Genomic DNA, 22668 nt, shown 5'->3' on the forward strand with positions numbered 1-22668 from the left:
GATGTCAATTACACACCTCTCATCTTTTTAAGTGGGAGAACCTGCACAATTTGTGGCTGACTCAATATCTTTTTCCCCACTATATATGGATTTTGGAAGTCTCAATGAGGATTTGTAGAAGCCAATTCATCATCATTGTAGTGTAGTGTAATCTACAATGAACTCACTGCCGCCCGACCACCGTGCGGAGCTGCAGCCCGACCACCGTGCGGAGCTGCCGCCTGACCACCGTGCAGAGCTGCCGCCTGACCACCGTGCGGAGCTGCCGCCCGACCACCGTGCGGAGCTGCCGCCTGACCACCGTGCGGAGCTGCCGCCCGACCACCGTGCGGAGCTGCCGCCTGACCACTGTGCGGAGCTGCCGCCTGACCTACACCCCATCTACTGTCTCCTCCCCATAATCCTATAGAATGTAAGCCCGCAAGCATAGGGTCCTCTTCCCTCTGTACTAGTCTGTCTACTGTAACTTGTACATGTATTTTGTTTGTAACCCCCTTCTCATGTACAGCACCATGGAATTAATGGTGCTCTATAAATAAATAATAATAATAATAAAATTGTAGTGCATCCACACAAAATAAGCAGCGTCAAATCCACAATGTCTGCATATGGCCTAAGTACTTTCTTGCCATGGGTTGTAGTCGGTGGGCAAATGTAGGTTTCTAAACTACTTGAATTCCTCCCAAACCTACTTTATTATCCTTAGCTTTTATTATAAGGCCAGTATGCACAATGGAGTCAAAATACCTATAGAAAAAATGTGTAAAGCTCAAAAACTACATCAAAATATATTTTATTATTGACAACAATTAAAAACAATTGATGAACATATAAAGTTAAACATAAAAACCTCACAATAATTAGGTGAGCAATGGCACCAAACTCCCAGTTGTTAAAGTAAAACTATTGAAGAATAAAGTAATTAATATCTAAGCACAGTAGACGGATACTCAAAAAAAGAAAGAGGCCAAAATAATAAATGGTTTAAGACAGTATTGGTAATAACTGAAGGACATACGTAGTGGCATCATTAAGACCCCACCAATAATTTGAGGATTAAAGAGTAATTTGGTAGGTTGACTCTATACGTATTGGGTATTGATTAACCTAAAAAAAGTTGCAACATGGATCAGACATGATTGTTGTTGGTTTGATAGGAAATATGAATCATAATCAAAGGTTATACTACCACTTGTTACAGCGTTATTCTCTTTGTGTATGATATGCCAATGATACCTGAATTTCTTCTTTTTGTACTGTATCTTCCTACAATAAGAATTGATTGGATAAAAAAAAAAGACCCCACCAATAAGAAAAGCACCTGACGCGCGTTTCGCATCAAGCTTCCTCAGGGGGTGTACTTGAGTTTCTCCACAAGACTGTCTCAATGACAGATCATTTTCCATGATCTGGGGGACTTAAGCCCGCTTTACACGCTGCAATATATCTTACAATGTGTCGGCGGGGTCAAGTCGTAAGTGACGCACATCCGGCATCGTAAGGTACATTGCAGTGTGTGACAGGTACGTGCGATTGCGATTGAACGTTAAAACGTTCATCGCATGCACATCGTACCTTTCTCTAGAATTGCACGTCAGATTGTTCATCGTACCCGAGGTAGCACACATCGCAGTGTGTGACACCCCGGGAACGATGAACAGATCTTACCTGCGTTCTGCGGCTCCCGGCCAGCAATGCGGAAGGAAGGAGGTGGGCGGGATGTTTACGTCCCGCTCAGCTCCGCCCCTCCGCATCTATTGGCCAGCTGCTGCGTGACGTCGATGTGACGCCGAACGTCCCTCCCACTCCTGGAAGTGGACGTTCGCCGCCCACATCGAGGTTGTATGGAAGGTAAGTACGTGTGATGGGGGTTAATAGTTTGTGCGGCACATTTAACAAATTGAACGTGCTGCACATACGATGGGGGCGGTTACGATCGCATACGAGATCGTATGCGAAATTGCAACGTGTAAAGCAGGCTTAAGCCTTTATCCAGCCGGACCGCTATTTCACATCCTTCTAAGGACCCTTATAATGTTATGCAAATACACATATTGTAACGCCCGGTCCCACTCCCAGGCTCCAGCGGAGGCATTCTCCCTCTCACCTGCCCGGTCCCAGTCTCAGCGTGGTATTCCCGCACGCTCCCAGGCACCGGCGGGGGCGTCCTCCCTATCACCTGCCCGGGAGCTCCACATGCTCTTCCAGTGTCCCAGGGTCTACCGTGACCTCGTCCTGCTTCCACGATAGAAGTCCTTCTGTGAGTGCCCATAGGGTGCGCGAGGCCTCTCCCCTTTCTTAAAGGGCCTGCATCCCATTACCTGGAAGTGATCTCTGAGGCCACCTGTTACCCTAAGGTATTTAATTCTGCCTCCCACTACAAGAGGCATCTGAGCAACATTGCCTATTAGGGTGTTACCAGTTCTCAGGTCCCTGTACCTTACTGTATCTAGTCCTGCTATTGAGTCCTAGTTCCAGTGTTGTGTGCCTAACCTCTGTTTCGTCCTAGAGCCTGCCGTCTACCCCCACCTCCATGCTGCCACGTCTGAGCTACTATCTCTGTGCTTCCATGTCTGAGCTACTATCTCCGTGCTGCCACGTCTCAGCCACTACGTCCGTGTTGCCACGTCTGAGCAACCACCTTCATTCTGCCACATCAGAGCCACTACCTCCGTGCCGTGCCGCCACATCAGAGCCACTACCTCCGTGTCGCCACATCAGAGCCACTACCTCCGTGCAATACATCAGAGCCACTACCTCCGTGCCGCCACGTTTGAGCCACTACCTCTGTGCTACCACATGAGCCACCACCTCCGTGCCGCCACATCAGAGCCACTACCTCCGTGCCACCACATCAGAGCCACTACCTCCGTGCCGCCACGTCTGAGCCACTACCTCTGTGCCGCCACATCAGAGCCATCACCTCTGTGCTGCCCAGTCCGAGTTACTGCCACCATGCTGCCACATCCTAGCACAACAGCATCGGACATTAAGAGACTTTACCGATCCATAAGAGCCCACCACCACTGGTCCTTGGCAGTCATACATTTAGGCCCCCGGTTGCTGCGCCAAACAGGCCCTGTATAGGGGTTCGCTACTGGTTGCTCCTTCTCTGGGAGTACAGCAGCATAGTGGGTCCGCTCCCGGACGCTCGCCGCCCCTCGGTGACCGTAACACATATTAATAAGAAATTGGATATTTAAATTTACACTTGAGTAATCACTCCTCACAACAAGTCAGATGATGAAAGGACACGTGAGGACCCCTGCACTTGAGTAACCTTTGAAGCAGGGGCTACAAGTTAATGTGCTATGGATTATTGTTACGAGGGGGACCCGGGGAAGCGTGCCAAGATGGTATATGGACAGCTTCCGCCGGTCAAGGTCCACTGTGCAGTGTAAGGGACCGCTGCTATGGTGGGAGAAGAGTGAGCGGGTTGCTGCTAGCGATCGTCTGGAATGTCACAGACGATCTGCGTACACCTGTCCGCCCTAACCCGTGAGGGTTGTATGGCACGGGGCTCACAACTCGGTGTACCTGTTGCACGGGGACGCACAGAGGTGCCTACGCACGTGTGCCAGCGGGAGTCACAGGAATATGGCACGAGGGTAGCACAGAGGTGCCCACGCACGTGTGCTTCAGAAACCAGGTGAGTCCGACAGAGATTCAAGGAGCTCACCTGGGACAGGAACACAGCCTGTTAAACGGAATACTGCCAGAGCAGCAAGGCAGGGGCGAGACCTGCAAAATACAATGACGTCTGTACAGTGGCGTGGCAGCACGCTGCCAGACATCCAAACATAGAAGGACAGTCGCGCGCCGCCATGATGGCAGGAGGGGTTTTTAAGGAGATGTAGCTCCAGCCAAGGGCGGGCGCGAGACGGATGTGACCCAATCATGATCTGTGACGTCCTGGCCCGGCCAGTCAGGATTCAGCATATCACCAGCCTCGTTATCTAGCCGTGTGATACCAGTGAGCGAATCAGAAGACGTCACGTGGGGCACATGCTCAACCTCCTGCCTCTGGGTCATAAAGGCGGGATCCTCGGTTTCACAATGTGCAGAGCTAAGGGAAGTCTTGCTGCTTCCCTGAGCATCTATCCTTTGCACACTGTGCAACCACTCCGACCCTCTGCGATGCCGAGCAGGAGGGCACGTGGCAGGCAAGGGATGGGAGACCACTCCATTCCTTACAAGGAGTAAACCACAAGGTGTCACCCTTCTGCTGCATCTAGGAGGAGGAAACTCCTGCAGTCTCCCAGACCTTTGGCGCTGCTGAGCAGGAGGGCTCGCGGCAGACAAGGAATGGGGGACCACCTCATTCCTTGCAAGAGGAGAGCCACGAGATGTAACAGATTATAGCATGGAGTCTTGTTGCAAATGTTTTAATAAGCCGAACGTGAAATATATATGCAAATATGGTGATATTTTTCATACATAATTGTAGAGTCCAGATGGATGTTACATGATGTTGCAGGTAAATTAATTATTTCCTGAGGGATTTTCTATAGCTGCATCTTCAAACAATTACTAAAAGGCGCTGTCAGCAGTTACATGTGCACATGTCGTCATTGACGATGATTGTCTGTGGTCTAAACATTGCATAGCATCATTTTTTTCTGCACATTTGTCGCGTGACCACAGATTTACAAATTACCATTAAAATAAATCAAAGTATGAACATAACCTAGCCCCCTATATATCATATGAGCCCACATACAGCCCTCCTATATACAATATAAGCACACACAGGCCCCCTATATATAATATGAGATCCCACACAGACCCCTATATACAGTATGAGCATCCAAATAGTTTTCTTATAGACAGTATGGCTTGTACATAGCCTCGTATATGCAGTATGAGCCCAGGGATAGCCCCCCATTTACAATATGAGCCCTAAAATAGCCGTCTATATGCAGTATGAGCCCCCACTTAGCTTCCCTATATACAACATGAGCCCCCACATAGCCTCCTATACACAGTATAAGCCCCCATATAGTCTCCTATATAAAGCATGAGCCTCCATATGGCCGCCTATATACATTATAAGCCCCCACATAGCCTCCTATATACAGTATAAGCCCTCACAGAGGCCGCTATATACAGCATGAGCCTCCACATGGCCCCCTATATAGTTTGAGCCCACACACAGTCCCCCTATATAATGTATGAGCCCCACACACTCCTATATACAGTAAGAGCCCTCACATAGCCTCTTTACACATAGTATGCATTCCCACATAGACCCTTGTATATTCAGTATAATCCCCTTGTTATAAACAGTATGGACCCTCACGTAGCATCCTTTATACATTATGAGCCCCCACATAGCCTCTATATCTACTATGAGCCCCCACATAGCCTCTATATCTACTATGAGCCCCCACCTAGCCTCTAGATCTATTATGAGCCCCACATAGCCTCTAGATCTACTATGAGCCCCACATAGCCTCTATATCTACTATGAGCCCCACATAGCCTCTAGATCTATTATGAGCCCCACATAGCCTCTAGATCTACTATGAGCCCCCACATAGCCTCTATATCTACTATGAGCCCCACATAGCCTCTAGATCTACTATGAGCCCCCACATAGCCTCTATATCTACTATGAGCCCCCACATAGCCTCTATATCTACTATGAGCCCCCACATAGCCTCTAGATCTACTATGAGCCCCCACATAGCCTCTATATCTACTATGAGCCCCCACATAGCCTCTAGATCTATTATGAGCCCCACATAGCCTCTAGATCTACTATGAGCCCCCACATAGCCTCTATATCTACTATGAGCCCCCACATAGCCTCTATATCTACTATGAGCCCCCACATAGCCTCTATATCTACTATGAGCCCCCACATAGCCTCTAGATCTACTATGAGCCCCCACATAGCCTTTATATCTACTATGAGCCCCCACATAGCCTCTATATCTACTATGAGCCCCCACATAGCCTCTATATCTACTATGAGCCCCACATAGCCTCTAGATCTACTATGAGCCCCCACATAGCCTCTATATCTACTATGAGCCCCACATAGCCTCTAGATCTACTATGAGCCCCCACATAGCCTCTAGATCTACTATGAGCCCCCACATAGCCTCTATATCTACTATGAGCCCCCACATAGCCTCTAGATCTACTATGAGCCCCCACATAGCCTCTATATCTACTATGAGCCCCCACATAGCCTCTATATCTACTATGAGCCCCACATAGCCTCTAGATCTACTATGAGCCCCCACATAGCCTCTATATCTACTATGAGCCCCCCCATAGCCTCTATATCTACTATGAGCCCCCACATAGCCTCCATATCTACTATGAGCCCCCACATAGCCTCTATATCTACTATGAGCCCCCACATAGCCTCTATATATACAGCCACACATCTCATATACAACTCCCCCCCCCCACACACACACACATACTCCCCTCTGTCCTATTCTCCAGTGCAGTGACACAGCAGACGCGGTGACATCACATCATTGTGTTTGCTGTATCAGTCGCGCACGGTGATTGGTGGAAGACGGAGCTGACGGATAAGTCCTAGACCAATTTATCAGGACGTGTTTGGCGGGCAGAGGAGAATGTGGTGCAGCCCGCTGACCACTGGTTTCAGATATGCGACCGTTTTGTTTCGAGGGCTGCACTTTGCCCATCCCTGCTATATAGTATTATAAAGTGAGGAAGCTAAAAAGCAGTTAGGAACCAGACAGATATGGCTGAAACCCAGACAGCAAAAAGTAGGAGGGGTTGGAAGAAATGGAAGACTCGGGTATGATATACATATACTCTGTATATATATATAATACATGATAGAATGCTGCATTGTGATGTCGGCAGCATGATGGCTCAGTGGTTAGCACTGTTGCTTTACAGCACTGGGGTCTTGTTGTCCTACAGGCAACATCTGCAAGGGGTTTATATGTTCTCCCCGTGTTTGTGTGGGTCCAAAGACATACTGATAGAGAATTCAGATTGTGAGCCCCGATGGGGACAGTGATGATGGTGTCTATATAGCGCTGTGGAAATTAATAGCACTATATAAGTAAGTACAAATAAATACTGCATATGAGGTAACACACACTCATTACTGCAAAACAGTGCAAAGTGTATGACTGTTAAGAGTGTCTGCCATTATAGGGAAGGAAGTAAAGATGCAGCTGGACACTGGATGTATATATATGTATTGGGTGTAGCTGAGCTCACTTTGTACAATGACACATCCTTATCTATAGGTGAACCTATTACTACAGCCACACATAACAAATGCTATATGAGAAATACAGCCCTGCTAATAGCCAGATCCAGAGATACCGGTGATAAGGACAGCGCTTACCTGCAGACAGCAGCAGACGTGCGGAGGAGCAGCAGGTTGTAGGCAGGTGAGGAGCAGGACCCAGGTGACTCCCTACAAATAGATTCTACTCCTCAAACTAATTCCCAAACAGATGGCTCACTGCTATTGGACAGATGTCTCACCAATCCACCAATCACAGCAGACCACATGCCTGAAGATGCGACATAAAGGATAAAGGATGCATCATCCACATTGTTATTTATTTATTAATTAATTAAAATAATTATTTATATATTGTAATTCACAGGTAAATACAGTTATGACCAAGAGTGTTGGCCCCCTTATTATTATTATTTATTATTATAGTGCCATTTATTCCATGGCGCTGTACATGTGAAAGGGGTATACATAATAGGGACAAGTACAATAATCATTAACAATACAAGGCACAGACTGGTACAGGAGGAGAGAAGATCCTGCCCGCGAGGACTCACCGTGTACAAGGGATGGGTGAATGTTATGCACTGGTAACCGTGGACGATCACAAAAGATCCCATTAATCAGGAAAAACAAAAAACCACAAGAGTAGTTGGAAATCAATAAAGTTGTATCTTTTTTTATCTTAAACTAAGCTGCCGCAATCCCCTAGCTATCGGACAACATTAGAAGTAGCAGTGGGATGTTCCTAGCACACCTACGGTAGATACCTCATCACTGCCGGAGAAACTTGCTACAGCTCAAAGATAGAAATGAGCAATCCTAACTTGCCTCGGAGCAGTCCCCAAAGGAATAGCAAGCCCCCAACATGTAACGTCGGGGATGTAAGAAAACACAATACATAGATAGAAAACATAGATTAGCAAAGGTGAGGCCTGACTTACTAGATACAACAAAACAGGAAAGATAACTGATTACGGCAAGCAAAAAATCCTGCAAAAAAATACCAAACTCCTGATAGAAAAAAGCCCTAAGACCACACGGTCTTTCCCCCACTATATCAGGTACTCTTGTGCTAGACACTTTAAACAGAACTGCAGATATAATGGGAAGGAACAAAATGACAGAACAAATAATATTCAAAATTGCAAATAATCAAAATCAGAACAGGGAGAAACTCCCATTCTTGCTGAGGGATCTGCCCTCTCAAAAATAGCAGAAAGACAGATCCTCACATACAAGAAAAGAAACACAGAACAAAATGGAAACAAAAACACAAACACCCATAGCTGCAAAACCAGCAATTAGGAAAATAAAACCTGTAGATTTATCTGGAGTGAATTCTGGCGCAGGATAAATAGAGGAAACTGAAGGACAAACTCCACGCCATCTTCAGAGGCAGAAGCAAACATTTATCACTGGCAGCAGCCAAGCAGAAACTGCTCACCTATATATACCAGGCTGGTCTGCAATAGGACTTCCTGGATTCCTAATTAATACCAACACCTGTTTGAGCCACAGATTCAGACTCAGCTTCATTATCATTCCTGGCCGCCAGAGGGAGCTCCACACCAGCACCCACTCGGATGACATTCACAACAGGTGAGGATACAGTAGGTGAGGGTAGAGTTGACATTTTTCCAGAAAATGAAGTATTTCTCCCAGAAAATTACTGCAATTACTCGTTTTGTTGTTCACATTTTTGTGTATTTGAACAACACAAAAAATATACTGAGAAAAAAGGCAAATTGGACATCATTTCACACAAAGCTCCAAAAATGGGTCTGACAAAATTATTGACACCTTCAAGTTAATATTTGGTTGCAGACCCTTTGGAATAAGTAACTGCAATAAATCACTTCCTATAACCATCAACAAGCTTCTTACACCTATGACCTGGAATTTTGGTCTCTTCTTTATAAATTTCTCCATGTCTCATATATGAAGGCGTCTTCTCCCAACAGCAATTTTAGATCTCTCCTGTTATGATCCGGAACCATGGAAGATCACAATAGATCATTGGCAAAAAAGGTGACAAGAGCATTGGCAACTAATCTGGCCGCCATCCCCTTACTAACCGTCAACACTAGAAGCAGCTGAGGGGTGAACTAACATCCTTGCACCGCGAATCCAGTTGGAGAACTAGCTATCCTAAAGGAAGGAAGGATGACTAGCTCTCTGCCTCAGAAATAGAGCTGAAAGGTATAGCAAGCCCCACACATTCAAAGACTATGGTGATATAGGAAAACACAGTACACAGATGGATGATAGGATTAGCAAAGGTGAGGCCCTACTGACTAAATAGGACAGGATAGGAAAGGGGCTGATGGTGGCCAGAGAAAAACCCTACAAAAATCCAAATACCTGATAGTACAAAAAGCCCTCAGATCGCTAGATCTGAACTCCGTCCTATACCAGGCGCTCTTGTCATACCAATGAACAGAAAGCAGGAACAATTACAAATTCAAGAAGCAACAAACACATGGACTTATAGGAGCAATACTCCAAACATAGCTGCAGGGAGCTTCCCAGCTAAGCAACTGAGAGGGAAGATCCCTGCAAGCTAATGAACTGACAATAACCACAGTAAATGACAAACCCAGATAAGAAAAAGACAAAAAGAACAAAAAAACATAAGAAAGAACCAAACACTTATCTGGGGTAGATGTGGTCTGGAGCAAGATGTAAAAGCTGGTAAACTGAAGAACAAATGAGAACCGGCTCAGCCTGCTAGCAGACCAAGGTTTATATAGGCAGAGAGTTAGCAATGGAAACGTCCATTGCTCCAGCACACCTGGTCTCTGTCCAAACCATTCTTGGCCACAAGAGGGAGCCTCACAGCAGCTAAAGCATAACTGACATTCACAACACTCTCCACAGGAGTTCAATTGGATTTATATCCGGACTCATTGCGGCCACTTCAGAACTCTCCAGGGTTTTGATTCCATCCATTTCTGGGGGTTTCTTGAAGTTTGTTTGGGGTACTTGTTCTCCTGGAAGACCCATGATCTAGGACGCACAGCCAGCTTTCTGACACTGGAAACTACCTTGCCATTAAAATCCTTTGGTAATCCTTTGTGTATAGTCAGTACAGAACGGCCCTGCACTGTGTGAATGGTACAATGACAGCCTCTACTACTGGAATAACATTATTAATCCAATCATTGTGCTTCTGAAGGAACAACACCGGCTTAATTTCATCTTCATGGGGGACAACGCTCCAGCTCATCGAGGTCTCATCGTAACAGCTGCTGGAGACTGGGGAACTTCAAATGGAGCGGCCAGCATTATCTCCAGACCTGAATCCCACAGAAAACCTATGGAATCAGTTGAGTCGCTGTGTAGAAGCCGTAACTCTGCACCCCAGAACCTAATGACCTGAGGGCCGCCCTTCATGAAGAGTGGGATGCCGGCCTCAGGAGACAATAACGCCACTTGTGACCAACAGGAGACGTCGTTGTTAGCTGTAATTGATGCTCAAGATCACATGACAAGTTATTGAGACATTGATATTTTGGGAGGTATACCCAACCACTGGTGGTGTCTTTTGTTTCAGTTGTTTGAGATGAGGAAATCACCATTTCTTGCTTCTACTTAAACGCCCGAGTTTTATGATAAAATATCAATGTAGTGTGAACTGTTTACATTTTTCATAAGTTTCACCTGAAAGCCAAATATCCCTAACTTTTTGTGAGTAGTATATGTGTTCTATGTTTGTCACATATAGGTCATGTTTTTGTTATAGTCTAAGTGGCTGACCACATGTCCTTGATTTTTTGTGAACTGAATTGTTTGCAAAAAATCATGGAGATATCTGGGTTTATTTGCAGTTTCACGGATAAAAATCTCCCATATAAGTCTATAGGTCAGTGAAGATCACAGCACACATTGCCATCCATGTGCAATCCGCTCTGTCTGTGATCACCTGTGCAATGAACAGGAGACGTTTTACAATTTATTCATCCATACGTGAAAACCACTGATGGTAAAAACTGACACTGACCAAACACTGAAGAAAAATGGATCTTCTTTTTTGCATTTTAGAAAAATCATGGACGTCTAAATGAGACCTAAGACTGAACTCACTCAATCTGAGTCTGGACCTTGATGTATGGACTGAGGTTGTCTTGACCTCAACTTGACAGTCTCATATATGCCTACAAGACTGTTGAATTGTGGGAGACCGGTGGCCGGTGGTCTGTGACACATGGATGTGCGAATCCGACCAGAGAACTGATCAGCAGCTATTTAACAAAATTAATTAAAAATAATAAATAAATAAATATATATATATATATATATATATATATATATATATATATATATATATATATAATAAAAAACAATTTTTTTTTTAGAATTGATTCAAACAAATGCAGCAAAATTGTGTTTTTTTAATATATATACACTGTATATTTTTTATTCTTTTGATGACTGGGGAGTGTAGTCACCCCTCCCGCTCTCCACCCAAGAACTGATCGGCCTCATGCGATTCAGTATGACGCACGTCATTAACTATGTGAGGCCCAGACAGTGCAAGATGACTGGAGGAGCAGCAGGAGGGAGGATGGCGGCAGGACCGGTGAGGATAATTTTTTATTATTCTTTTTAAGCCTTTTGGTCTGTTTATTACACTTCGGAGTCTGGAGAATTATAATTTCTTTTTTGGGGGGGAAGGAGGGACACTTTGGTCCAAATTTGCTCATCTGTGATATATATATACACGCACATATATACAGTACAGACCAAGAGTGTGCAACGCAGTAATCAATGCAAAAGGTGGCTACTTTGAAGAACCTAGAATATAAGACATATTTTCACACTTGTAGACTGTGAGCCCTCGAGGGCAGGGTCCTCTCTCCTCCTGTAGACTGTGAGCCCTCACGGGCAGGGTCCTCTCTCCTCCTGTAGACTGTGAGGCCTCGCGGGCAGGGTCCTCTCTCCTCCTGTAGACTGTGAGCCCTCGAGGGCAGGGTCCTCTCTCCTCCTGTAGACTGTGAGCCCTCGCGGGCAGGGTCCTCTCTCCTCCTGTAGACTGTGAGCCCTCGAGGGCAGGGTCCTCTCTCCTCCTGTAGACTGTGAGCCCTCGCGGGCAGGGTCCTCTCTCCTCCTGTAGACTGTGAGCCTACGCGGGCAGGGTCCTCTCTCCTCCTGTAGACTGTGAGCCCTCGTGGGCAGGGTCCTCTCCTCCTGTAGACTGTGAGCCCTCACGGGCAGGGTCTTCTCTACTCCTGTAGACTGTGAGCCCTCGTGGGCAGGGTCCTCTCTCCTCCTGTAGACTGTGAGCCCTCACGGGCAGGGTCCTCTCTCCTCATGTAGACTGTGAGCCCTCTAGGGCAGGGTCCTCTCTCCTACTGTAGACTGTGAGCCTTCGCGGGCAGGGTCCTCTCTCCTCCTGTAGACTGTGAGCCCTCGTGGGCAGGGTCCTCTCTCCTCCTGTAGACTGTGCCCTCGCGGGCAGGGTCCTCTCTCCTCCTGTAGACTGTGAGCCCTCACGGGCAGGGTCCTCTCTCCTCATGTAGACTGTGAGCCCTCTAGGGCAGGGTCCTCTCTCCTACTGTAGACTGTGAGCCTTCGCGGGCAGGGTCCTCTCTCCTCCTGTAGACTGTGAGCCCTCGTGGGCAGGGTCCTCTCTCCTCCTGTAGACTGTGCCCTCGCGGGCAGGGTCCTCTCTCCTCCTGTAGACTGTGAGCCTTTGCGGGCAGGGTCCTCTCTCCTCCTGTAGACTGTGAGCCTTCGGGGGCAGGGTCCTCTCTCCTCCTGTAGACTGTGAGCCCTCGGGGGCAGGGTCCTCTCTCCTCCTGTAGACTGTGAGCCCTCGGGGGCAGGGTCCTCTCTCCTCCTGTAGACTGTGAGCCTTCGCGGGCAGGGTCCTCTCTCCTCCTCTACCGGTCTGTGTATTGTATTGTTTATGAATATTGTACTTTCCCCTATTATGTATAACCCTTTCACATGTAAAGCGCCATGGAATTGATGGCGCTATAATAATAATAAATAATAAGGCCACCAGGAGCTCCCCTTGAACTTGATAGAGGCCATAGGGCTCTACGCCCTCTGGATCCAGATAAGTCCCGTCCGAGAGATGTCGTGTGCAGGGTGCACTTTTTTGCTACAAAGGAGGACATTTTACAAGCAGCCACGAGGAAACAGAACCTGTCATTTAATGGCTCTACCATACGCATAATGCCGGATCTCTCAGGCCACACCCTGGCCCAACGTGCGACCCTTAAACCCCTTCTTGATGCTTTAAAAGAGAGGGGTCTACCGTTTCGGTGGGGATTTCCATTCTCCCTGTCGGTGCGGAAGGACTCCCGATGGATGGTCCTGCGATCCCCAGAAGACCTCCCGGCTTTTACTAAGAGCCTGAATCTGCCTACAATCCCTATTGCAACCTGGCCGACTACCCTACTCCAGCAGTGGGTACCTAGGGGACGGCCTGCCTCTTCCAGACTGACTCCACCTCCTGTGCTCGGCAGGGGGCTGCCTCCGAGAGAAAGGCGGGGTCGTGGGGTGGGTCGCCCTCGGTGACCGATATAGATGTGCTCAGTGGCGGAATGCGCCCTTATGACTTATGCCTCTTACAGTTATTTGAGTCACTTGACTCTCGCATGCTGCCTCTAAGTTTATTCATCGCCCGTATTACATGAATATTTGATATTGTTGCTGGTTCCTGTGGTTATCTTTAATGTTTTTAGCATGCACGGAGCTCTGCTCGGTTATGTCTGACATCCTTTTTCCCTAAATAGGTCGGGATTCTCTGTCCTGCCTAGATCAGGCGGATATGTTTCCTAGGAACATTTGTTCGGATTTAGTTTACTGTGCAAGGTTTCTTTTGCCTGATGTTCTCCCTGTTTTCGTTTCTCTTTTCCTCTTCTCCCTGCTACATCCTACCTACCTCCAGTCTTCCCTTCTTTCTATTCTCGGCGGCCCGGCTGATCGTGTTCGATACCCTCTCTTATATATCTCTAATGTACTATTCTTTTTTAGATGGCGGATCTAACCATCGCTTCTTTCAATGCCAGGGGCCTCAATATTCCGGAGAAAAGGACACAGATACTGTATCATCTTCATAAACGGAAGGTGAGAATAGCGTGTCTCCAGGAGACACACTTCAAACAAGGACATGCCCCTATTCTTAAAAATAAATATTACCAGACATGGGTATCCTCGGACAACCCAGACTCCCGTTCCAAAGGCGTGGCAATAGCCATCCATAAATCCCTCCCACATCAAATCTTAAAGTGCACGACAGATAGTCTTGGATATATTATCCTCTCACTGAGGGTGGGAACCCACATTTTCACAATAATTAATGCGTACGTCCCAAATAAAAAACAGGACAGCTTTGTTTCCCGTCTGATCGACGTCGCGATCCCCTTGCTACAGGGCACGGTGATTTTATGTGGCGACCTTAATGTCACCCTCGACCCCACATTAGATAACTCCAAAGGGAAATCTAGTATTGCATACACCACCAATAAACGTATCAAAAAAGCTCTACTGCGCATTCAACTGTTCGACACCTGGAGAATACAACACCCGTCGGTCAGAGACTATAGTTTCTATTCCCACACCCAGGATTCAAATAGTCGTCTTGACTACATAGTAATACAACATAGCGCTCTCCCGTGGATCCAACATACGGGAATGGATAATATACTGTGCTCAGACCATGCGCCGGTGTATTGCACGATAGAGATCCCCTCTCTTTCGGCTCCTAAAGGGTCGTGGCGGCTGAATGAGTCGTTGCTACTGGATGAGCTTTGTGTTACTGACATTCAGACCTCTATTACAAGGTTCATGGAGGACCACTCAGTAGATGACACAGCCCCCACATATAAGTGGGAAGCATTGAAATGTGTCCTACGAGGTATTTTTTATTAAACATGGGTCCCGAATCAAAAAAGAAAAGGCCCAAGACATAGTAAAAGCTCTCCATAAGGTCTCTGAACTGGAGCTCATCCACAAGCGAGCCTTATCGGCCACAAATCTACAAGCCCTTTTACAAGCTAGTTTCCAGGTTAAAAAACTGCTTGATTCCTCATATCAGCGTCTAATACAGGTGGGAAGGGGTGGTTTTACGAGTTTGGGGACAAACCCGGCAGATTCTTGGCCAACGCGCTGAGAGAAGAAAGAGCTCATACCCTCATACCTTGCATCAAGAACCCACGCGACGAAATACTCTATGCCACCCCAGACATCTCAAATACTTTTCACGACTATTATTCCAAGTTATATAATTTACCTGTCGAGCCCCCCAGGTCGAGTGATGAGTGTCCCTCAATGCCCTCACCTTTTAGATGTCTCGATAGCTCTATAATTGACAACTTGGAAAGTCCATTTATACTGGAGGACCTGCTGGCAGTGATTCGCGACACTCCTGGAAACAAGAGCCCTGGCCCTGATGGATTCCCCGCCAAATGTTATAAATCCTTTTCGGAACAATTAGCGCCCCTAATGCTCCTTTCCTTTAACTCGATTTCGGACTCTGTTCCCTTTCCGCCCCACTCCACCACGGCTCACATCTCACTACTCAGTAAGGCTGGAAAAGACCCCACGGTGTGTAGTAGTTTTAGACCGATATCACTTCTTAATGTAGATTTAAAAATTTATGCCAAGCTTTTAGCAAATAGACTTGGTCCTTTGCTTCCTGACCTGATCCATTTTGACCAGGTCGGGTTTGTCCCGGGTAGAGAGGCAAGGGACAACACCATAAAAACCTTGGATTTAATTCAACACGCACATACTAAACAACTGCCTTTGATGTTGCTGTCTTTGGACGCTGAGAAGGCTTTTGACAGAGTCTCCTGGCAGTCAATTGCACAGACCCTGGACCATATAGGCCTGGGACCGGTTTTCTCATCTAAAATTATGGCTTTATACCATACCCCGACTGCTCACCTTAAGATTCATGGCACTCTGTCGAAACCCTTCTCCATTCGAAACGGGACACGGCAGGGATGCCCCTTGTCACCTTTACTGTATGTCTTAGTCATGGAACACTTGTTGTCGGCCATCCGGGCCAACCCGGACATAAGGGGAATTAAGATCGCCAACCGGGAGCATAAATGCGCTGCCTTTGCTGATGATCTCCTTGTTTATCTATGTAACCCCATCACCTCTCTCCCGTCCTTAATGGTGGAACTGAACCGCTTTAGCAAGTGGTCCAATTTTAAAATCAATTTTGATAAATCAGAAGCCCTAAATATTTCTCTACCCCAAACAACTGTGAATGTTATAAAACCAAACTTCCCCTTTAGATGGCCACCCCACGGTAGTATTGGATACTTGGGCATCAAGATCCCATCTGACTTGTCTAGGCTCTTTCAATTAAACTACCAAAGTTTCCTGTCACGGCTCGAGGGTGATTTAGCCCGGTGGCACAGGGGCACTCTTTCATGGTTCGGCAGGATCAGCGCGCTCAGGATGACAGCTCTGCCGAGATTGCTGTACTTGATACAGATGGTTCCGGTCTATGTTCCAGCAACCTATTGGGCCAAGATGCAGCGCATATTCAGTCAATTTGTCTGGTCCAGAAGGCGTGCCCGTATAGGGAGTAGCGTCCTAACTAGGACCAAGAGTGCGGGAGGGACGGGACTACCTGACTGTAGGCGGTACTACTTGGCAGCCGCTCATGCCAGGATCCTGGACCTTTTACATAATACTGGTTCTAAGCTTTGGGTCTGCCTGGCACAGGATATGTGCCCCTTATCATTACCGACCCTGCCCTGGACCTGGCCGCTCCTCACCAAGCATAAGATTGAGATGTCCTATAGTACTAAACAAACATTGAAAACGGTCCACTCTGTGTCATCACGCAATCTCATGATCCAGCCTAGAGGGCCCCTTATGCCACTAACCGATAACCCGGAGTTTTTACTGGGAGCATCATCTAATAATTTTCGGGAGCATCATCTAATAATTTTCTGGGAAGCACGAAACTGAATCCTTTGAGATTAAATCGGGTGGCTCCGGGCGGGTCTCTCATCCCACTTCTGGAGATAGTAGAGGGCCGGAATTTCAAACTGCGATTTAATTTTGAGTATGCTCAACTCAAGCATTTTCTAACCTCCCAGGACAGTATCAGGGCTCATCCCCCACCCCAAACTCCTTTTGAAAACCTTTGCACTGGGCCTTCCGACACGCGTCATGCAATATCAAGGGTGTACAAGCTTATGACAAGTGCAGCAGAGGTGTCGCTTCCTCGCTTTTGTAGAGCATGGGAGTTAGAGCTCAACCAAACGATTCCCGGGAATCAATGGGAGCGTTGTTTCCGCCTGACCCACAGGTCGGTAGTTGCCACTAGGATGCAAGAAACTAGCTATAAAATACTTTCCAGGTGGTACAGGGTTCCGGCGTCTCTTCATGCGTGGTGCCCCGAAATACCGGACACGTGCTGGCGTTGCGGGGCCTCGGGAGGCACCATGTCTCACATCTGGTGGCACTGCCCGGGCCTGTCGGTCTTTTGGAGCAAAGTACTGGTAGCCATAAAAGAGGTCACAGGGATCGTAGTGCCCAGTCGCCCGGAGGCAGCTTTACTGTATATCTTTAACGTATTGGAAAAGGTTTTTAAAAAATCTATCTTGGGTCACCTTCTTCAGGCCGCCAAGACAGTGGTCCCACGGCGCTGGAAAGACTCTACCCCCCTGACGTTGGATGAGTGGGTAACAGAGGTAAATGTGATCCACCGCATGGAAATGGTGATGGCCCAATCACGAGGGCAAACAGTGGAGACAGCCACTAAGTGGTTCCAATGGGAGTCTTTCCTGTCCAGTGAGAAATTTCTTGAACTAATTTAATCTCCGGATTGGGGGCACTCTGGCTTTTTCTCTTTTAGACAGTACACACCATCCTCTCGACAAATCTTAGCTCAATGGACAATGCATCAGCCCCGGTCGCCTCACCCTGCTTTCTATCTCTCCTCTCCTTCCTCTGAAATACCTCTCCTTCTTTGGATTCTGTGACTATCACTCAACTTAATCTCTTCTTCTTGTTCTATTATCATCTAAGGTTTTAAATGTTTATCCATGTACTATTTCTACTATCCACAGAATATTACGAAGCCTGCGAAGGCTTGGTGTAGCATTGACTTTGGATTTCTGATTTGTATCATTTGGTACAGCATGAATGTATGTTCTAATATTGTAATTCCTTTGAAAATCAATAAAATCTTAAATTGGAAAAAATAAAATAATAATAATAAATAATAATAATAATAATAATAACAACATTTTTTGTTAAGTTATTCATTCCACATGTGGTAATTCATAGTTCTGATGCCTTCAATGTGAATCTACAATTTTCAGTGTCATGAAAATAAAGAAAACTCTTTGAATGAGAAGGTGTGTCCAAATTTCGGTCTGTATTGTGTGTGTGTATACATATATTTTTTTATAGACATGTATACGGTGTATATATTCGCTCATCTCTTAAGTGTGTGTATATATTTATATAGATATAGATGTATATATACACACACACTTTAGAGACAAGCGAGCAAAAAAAAAAATATATTTATTATTTATTTTAATAGATGATGGATAAAGTTTATTTTCACTTTCAGCTTTGCATCATGGGTAATGTTATTGTGGCCCCTAGGTGTGACACTGTGGCCCCTAGGTGTGACATTGTGGCCCCCAGGTGTGACATTGTGGCCCCAGGTGTGACATTGTGGCCCCCAGGTGTGACATTGTGGCCCTAGGTGTGACACTGTGGCCCCCAGGTGTGACATTGTGGCCCTAGGTGTGACACTGTGGCCCCCAGGTGTGACATTGTGGCCCCAGGTGTGACATTGTGGCCCCCAGGTGTGACATTGTGGTCCCCAGGAGTGACATTGTGGCCCTAGGTGTGACATTGTGGCCCCCAGGAGTGACATTGTGGCCCCCAGGTGTGACATTGTGGCCCCCAGGTGTGACATTGTGGCCCCAGGTGTGACATTGTAGCCCCCAGGTGTGACATTGTGGTCCCCAGGAGTGACATTGTGGCCCTAGGTGTGACATTGTGGCCCCCAGGAGTGACATTGTGGCCCCCAGGTGTGACATTGTGGCCCCCAGGTGTGACATTGTGGCCCCCAGGTGTGACATTGTGGCCCCCAGGTGTGACATTGTGGCCCCCAGGTGTGACATTGTGGTCCCCAGGAGTGACAGTGTGGCCCCCAGGTGTGACATTGTGGCCCTAGGTGTGACATTGTGGTCCCCAGGAATGACATTCTGGCCCCCAGGTGTGACATTGTGGCCCCAGGTGTGACACTGTGGCCCCCAGGTGTGACATTGTGGCCCTAGGTGTGACATTGTGGCCTCCTAGGTGTGACATTGTGGCCCTAGGTGTGACATTGTGGCCCCTAGGTGTGACATTGTGGCCTCCAGGTGTGACATTGTGGCCCCAGGTGTGACATTGTGGCCCCTAGGTGTGACATTGTGGCCTCCAGGTGTGACATTGTGGCCTCCAGGTGTGACATTGTGGTCCTCAGGAGTGACATTGTGGCTCCCAGATGTGACATTGTGGCCCTAGGTGTGACATTGTGGCCCCTAGGTGTGACATTATGGCCTCCTAGGTGTGACATTGTGGCCCCAGGTGTGACATTGTGGCCTCCTAGGTGTGACATTGTGGCCCCCAGGAGTGACATTGTGGGCCCCAGGTGTGACATTGTGGCCCCAGGTGTGACACTGTGGCCCCTAGGTGTGACATTGAGACCCCAGGTGTGACATTGTGGCCCCCAGGTGTGACATTGTGGCCCCAGGTGTGACATTGTGGCCCCCAGGTGTGACATTGTGGCCCCCAGGTGTGACATTGTGGCCCTAGGTGTGACATTGTGGCCCCAGGTGTGACATTGAGGCCCCAGGTGTGACATTGTGGCCCCCAGGTGTGACATTGTGGCCCCAGGTGTGACATTGAGGCCCCAGGTGTGACATTGTGGCCCCAGGTGTGACATTGTGACCCCCAGGTGTGACATTGTGGCCCCTAGGTGTGACATTGTGGCCCCAGGTGTGACATTGTGGCCCCCAGGTGTGACATTGTGGCCCCTAGGTGTGACATTGAGGCCCCAGGTGTGACATTGTGGCACCCAGGTGTGACATTGTGGCCCCAGGTGTGACATTGTGGCCCCCAGGTGTGACATTGTGGCCCCAGGTGTGACATTGTGGCCTCCTAGGTGTGACATTGTGGCCCTAGGTGTGACATTGTGGCCCCTAGGTGTGACATTGTGGCCTCCAGGTGTGACATTGTGGCACTAGGTGTGACATTGTGGCCCCTAGGTGTGACATTGTGGCCCCCAGGTGTGACATTGTGGCCCCAGGTGTGACATTGTGGCCCCCAGGTGTGACATTGTGGCCCCAGGTGTGACATTGTGGCCCCCAGGTGTGACATTGTGGCCTCCAGGTGTGACATTGTGGCCCTAGGTGTGACATTGTGGCCCCAGGTGTGACATTGTGGCCCCCAGGTGTGACATTGTGGCCCCAGGTGTGACATTGTGGCCCCCAGGTGTGACATTGTGGCCCCAGGTGTGACATTGTGGCCTCCAGGTGTGACATTGTGGTCCTAGGTGTGACATTGTGGCCCCAGGTGTGACATTGTGGTCCTAGGTGTGACATTGTGGCCCCAGGTGTGACATTGTGGCACTAGGTGTGACATTGTGGCCCCTAGGTGTGACATTGTGGCCCCCAGGTGTGACATTGTGGCCCCAGGTGTGACATTGTGGTCCTAGGTGTGACATTGTGGCCCCTAGGTGTGACATTGTGGCCCCCAGGTGTGACATTGTGGCCCCTAGGTGTGACATTGTGGCCCCAGGTGTGACATTGTGGCCCTCAGGTGTGACATTGTGGCCTCCAGGTGTGACATTGTGGCCCCTAGGTGTGACATTGTGGCCCCAGGTGTGACATTGTGGTCCTAGGTGTGACATTGTGGCCCCAGGTGTGACATTGTGGCCCCCAGGTGTGACATTGTGGCCCCCAGGTGTGACATTGTGGCCCCAGGTGTGACATTGTGGCCCCCAGGTGTGACATTGTGGCCCCTAGGTGTGACATTGTGGCCCCAGGTGTGACATTGTGGTCCTAGGTGTGACATTGTGGCCCCAGGTGTGACATTGTGGCCCCCAGGTGTGACATTGTGGCCCCCAGGTGTGACATTGTGGCCCCAGGTGTGACATTGTGGCCCCCAGGTGTGACATTGTGGCCCCCAGGTGTGACATTGTGGCCCCAGGTGTGACATTGTGGCCCCCAGGTGTGACATTGTGGCCCCAGGTGTGACATTGTGGTCCTAGGTGTGACATTGTGGCCCCAGGTGTGACATTGTGGCCCTCAGGTGTGACATTGTGGCTCTGTGTGACTGGTGCACGGTCCCATACTCTGTGCCTGTGTGGAGCTTTGTACAATGTGTGGAGGAAGCCGCAGACACCTCAGGAGCTGCCATTCCTCAGCCGCCCTCGGCATCCCCGGCTTCTCCTAGCAACGGGTAACCACGCCCCCACTGCCACAAATACCACGCCCATCGCATTCCGTTTCCGCCTACTCTCCCGATGACGTAGGACGCACGTCCAGACGTCTGTTGTTATTCCACGATTCCAAGATGGCGTCTATCATGGAGGGTCCGCTGAGTAAATGGACAAACGTGATGAAAGGCTGGCAGTACCGCTGGTTCGTGCTGGACTACAACGCCGGCCTGCTGTCTTACTACACGGTGAGTAGTCCGCCATGGGGACGCAGTACTTAGATCGCCTTTCCGCGGTAGGTGAGAAACGTTGGGCTTCTGTCCGGCGCCAGCCAATCAGAGTACAGCTGTGGGTAGGGCTTTAGCCAATAAGGCTGGGCTTATGTCTGTGTGGAGCCAATGAGTGCACGATCCCTGTAAGCTCTAGCCAATGAGCGCGCAGGCCGGCGTTATATGGCGTGTATTGTGTCCGCGGCCTCACGCCCCTCTCCCCGCCGCCTCTATACCGGGGGCTGACCGCAAAGTGCGGGACTCGCTGCCCGGACTCAACTTTAGCAGCACTATTTTATGACGTCACCCATAGGACTGAGAATCGCAGGGAAAATACTAAAACTATTACAAGTGAGAGAGAGCCAGATTTATTTATTGCTTCATTTTACGAAGATTTTTTTTATTTTTTTTCAACCACAAGAATGATAAGTTATGAAAAAAATGACCCTGATGTGAAGGGGTTAATCAGTCATTTCTGCTTTTATGCAAACTATAAACATGGAAAACTGAAGGCTGCAGCTTCTGGGGCAATTAGTATTCATAATTGCACATATGTGGAGCGCGAATAACTTTACCAGCATCATGAATCACTCTACAGCCTCTGTCCCGCTTATTGCAGGGGAGAGGACGAGGAAACTGAGGACCTGTCAGTGAGCTCACTGATCTTAACTGTCTTTCTGAGCTCTCAGTGAATTTGTGATACAGAATGCATCAAAGCTGAATGAGCA

The 22668-nt window shown here is 48.1% G+C and overlaps 1 protein-coding gene across 4 annotated transcripts in view; it reads left to right on the forward strand.

Moving 5' to 3' along the window:
* Positions 1-21794: 21794 nt before the first annotated feature.
* OSBPL9 (oxysterol binding protein like 9) overlaps positions 21795-22668 on the forward strand; it is a 155741-nt gene continuing 154867 nt past the window's right edge. For all 4 annotated transcript variants that reach the window (XM_075320562.1, XM_075320563.1, XM_075320564.1 and 1 more), the window contains exon 1: positions 21795-21919. In XM_075320562.1, coding sequence (XP_075176677.1) covers positions 21809-21919 — 111 coding nt within the window. In that variant the 5' untranslated portion in view covers positions 21795-21808. The remainder of the gene's footprint in view (positions 21920-22668) is intronic.

This window comes from Anomaloglossus baeobatrachus, chromosome 8 (genome assembly GCF_048569485.1).
Source record: "Anomaloglossus baeobatrachus isolate aAnoBae1 chromosome 8, aAnoBae1.hap1, whole genome shotgun sequence".
Lineage (NCBI taxonomy): Eukaryota > Metazoa > Chordata > Amphibia > Anura > Aromobatidae > Anomaloglossus > Anomaloglossus baeobatrachus.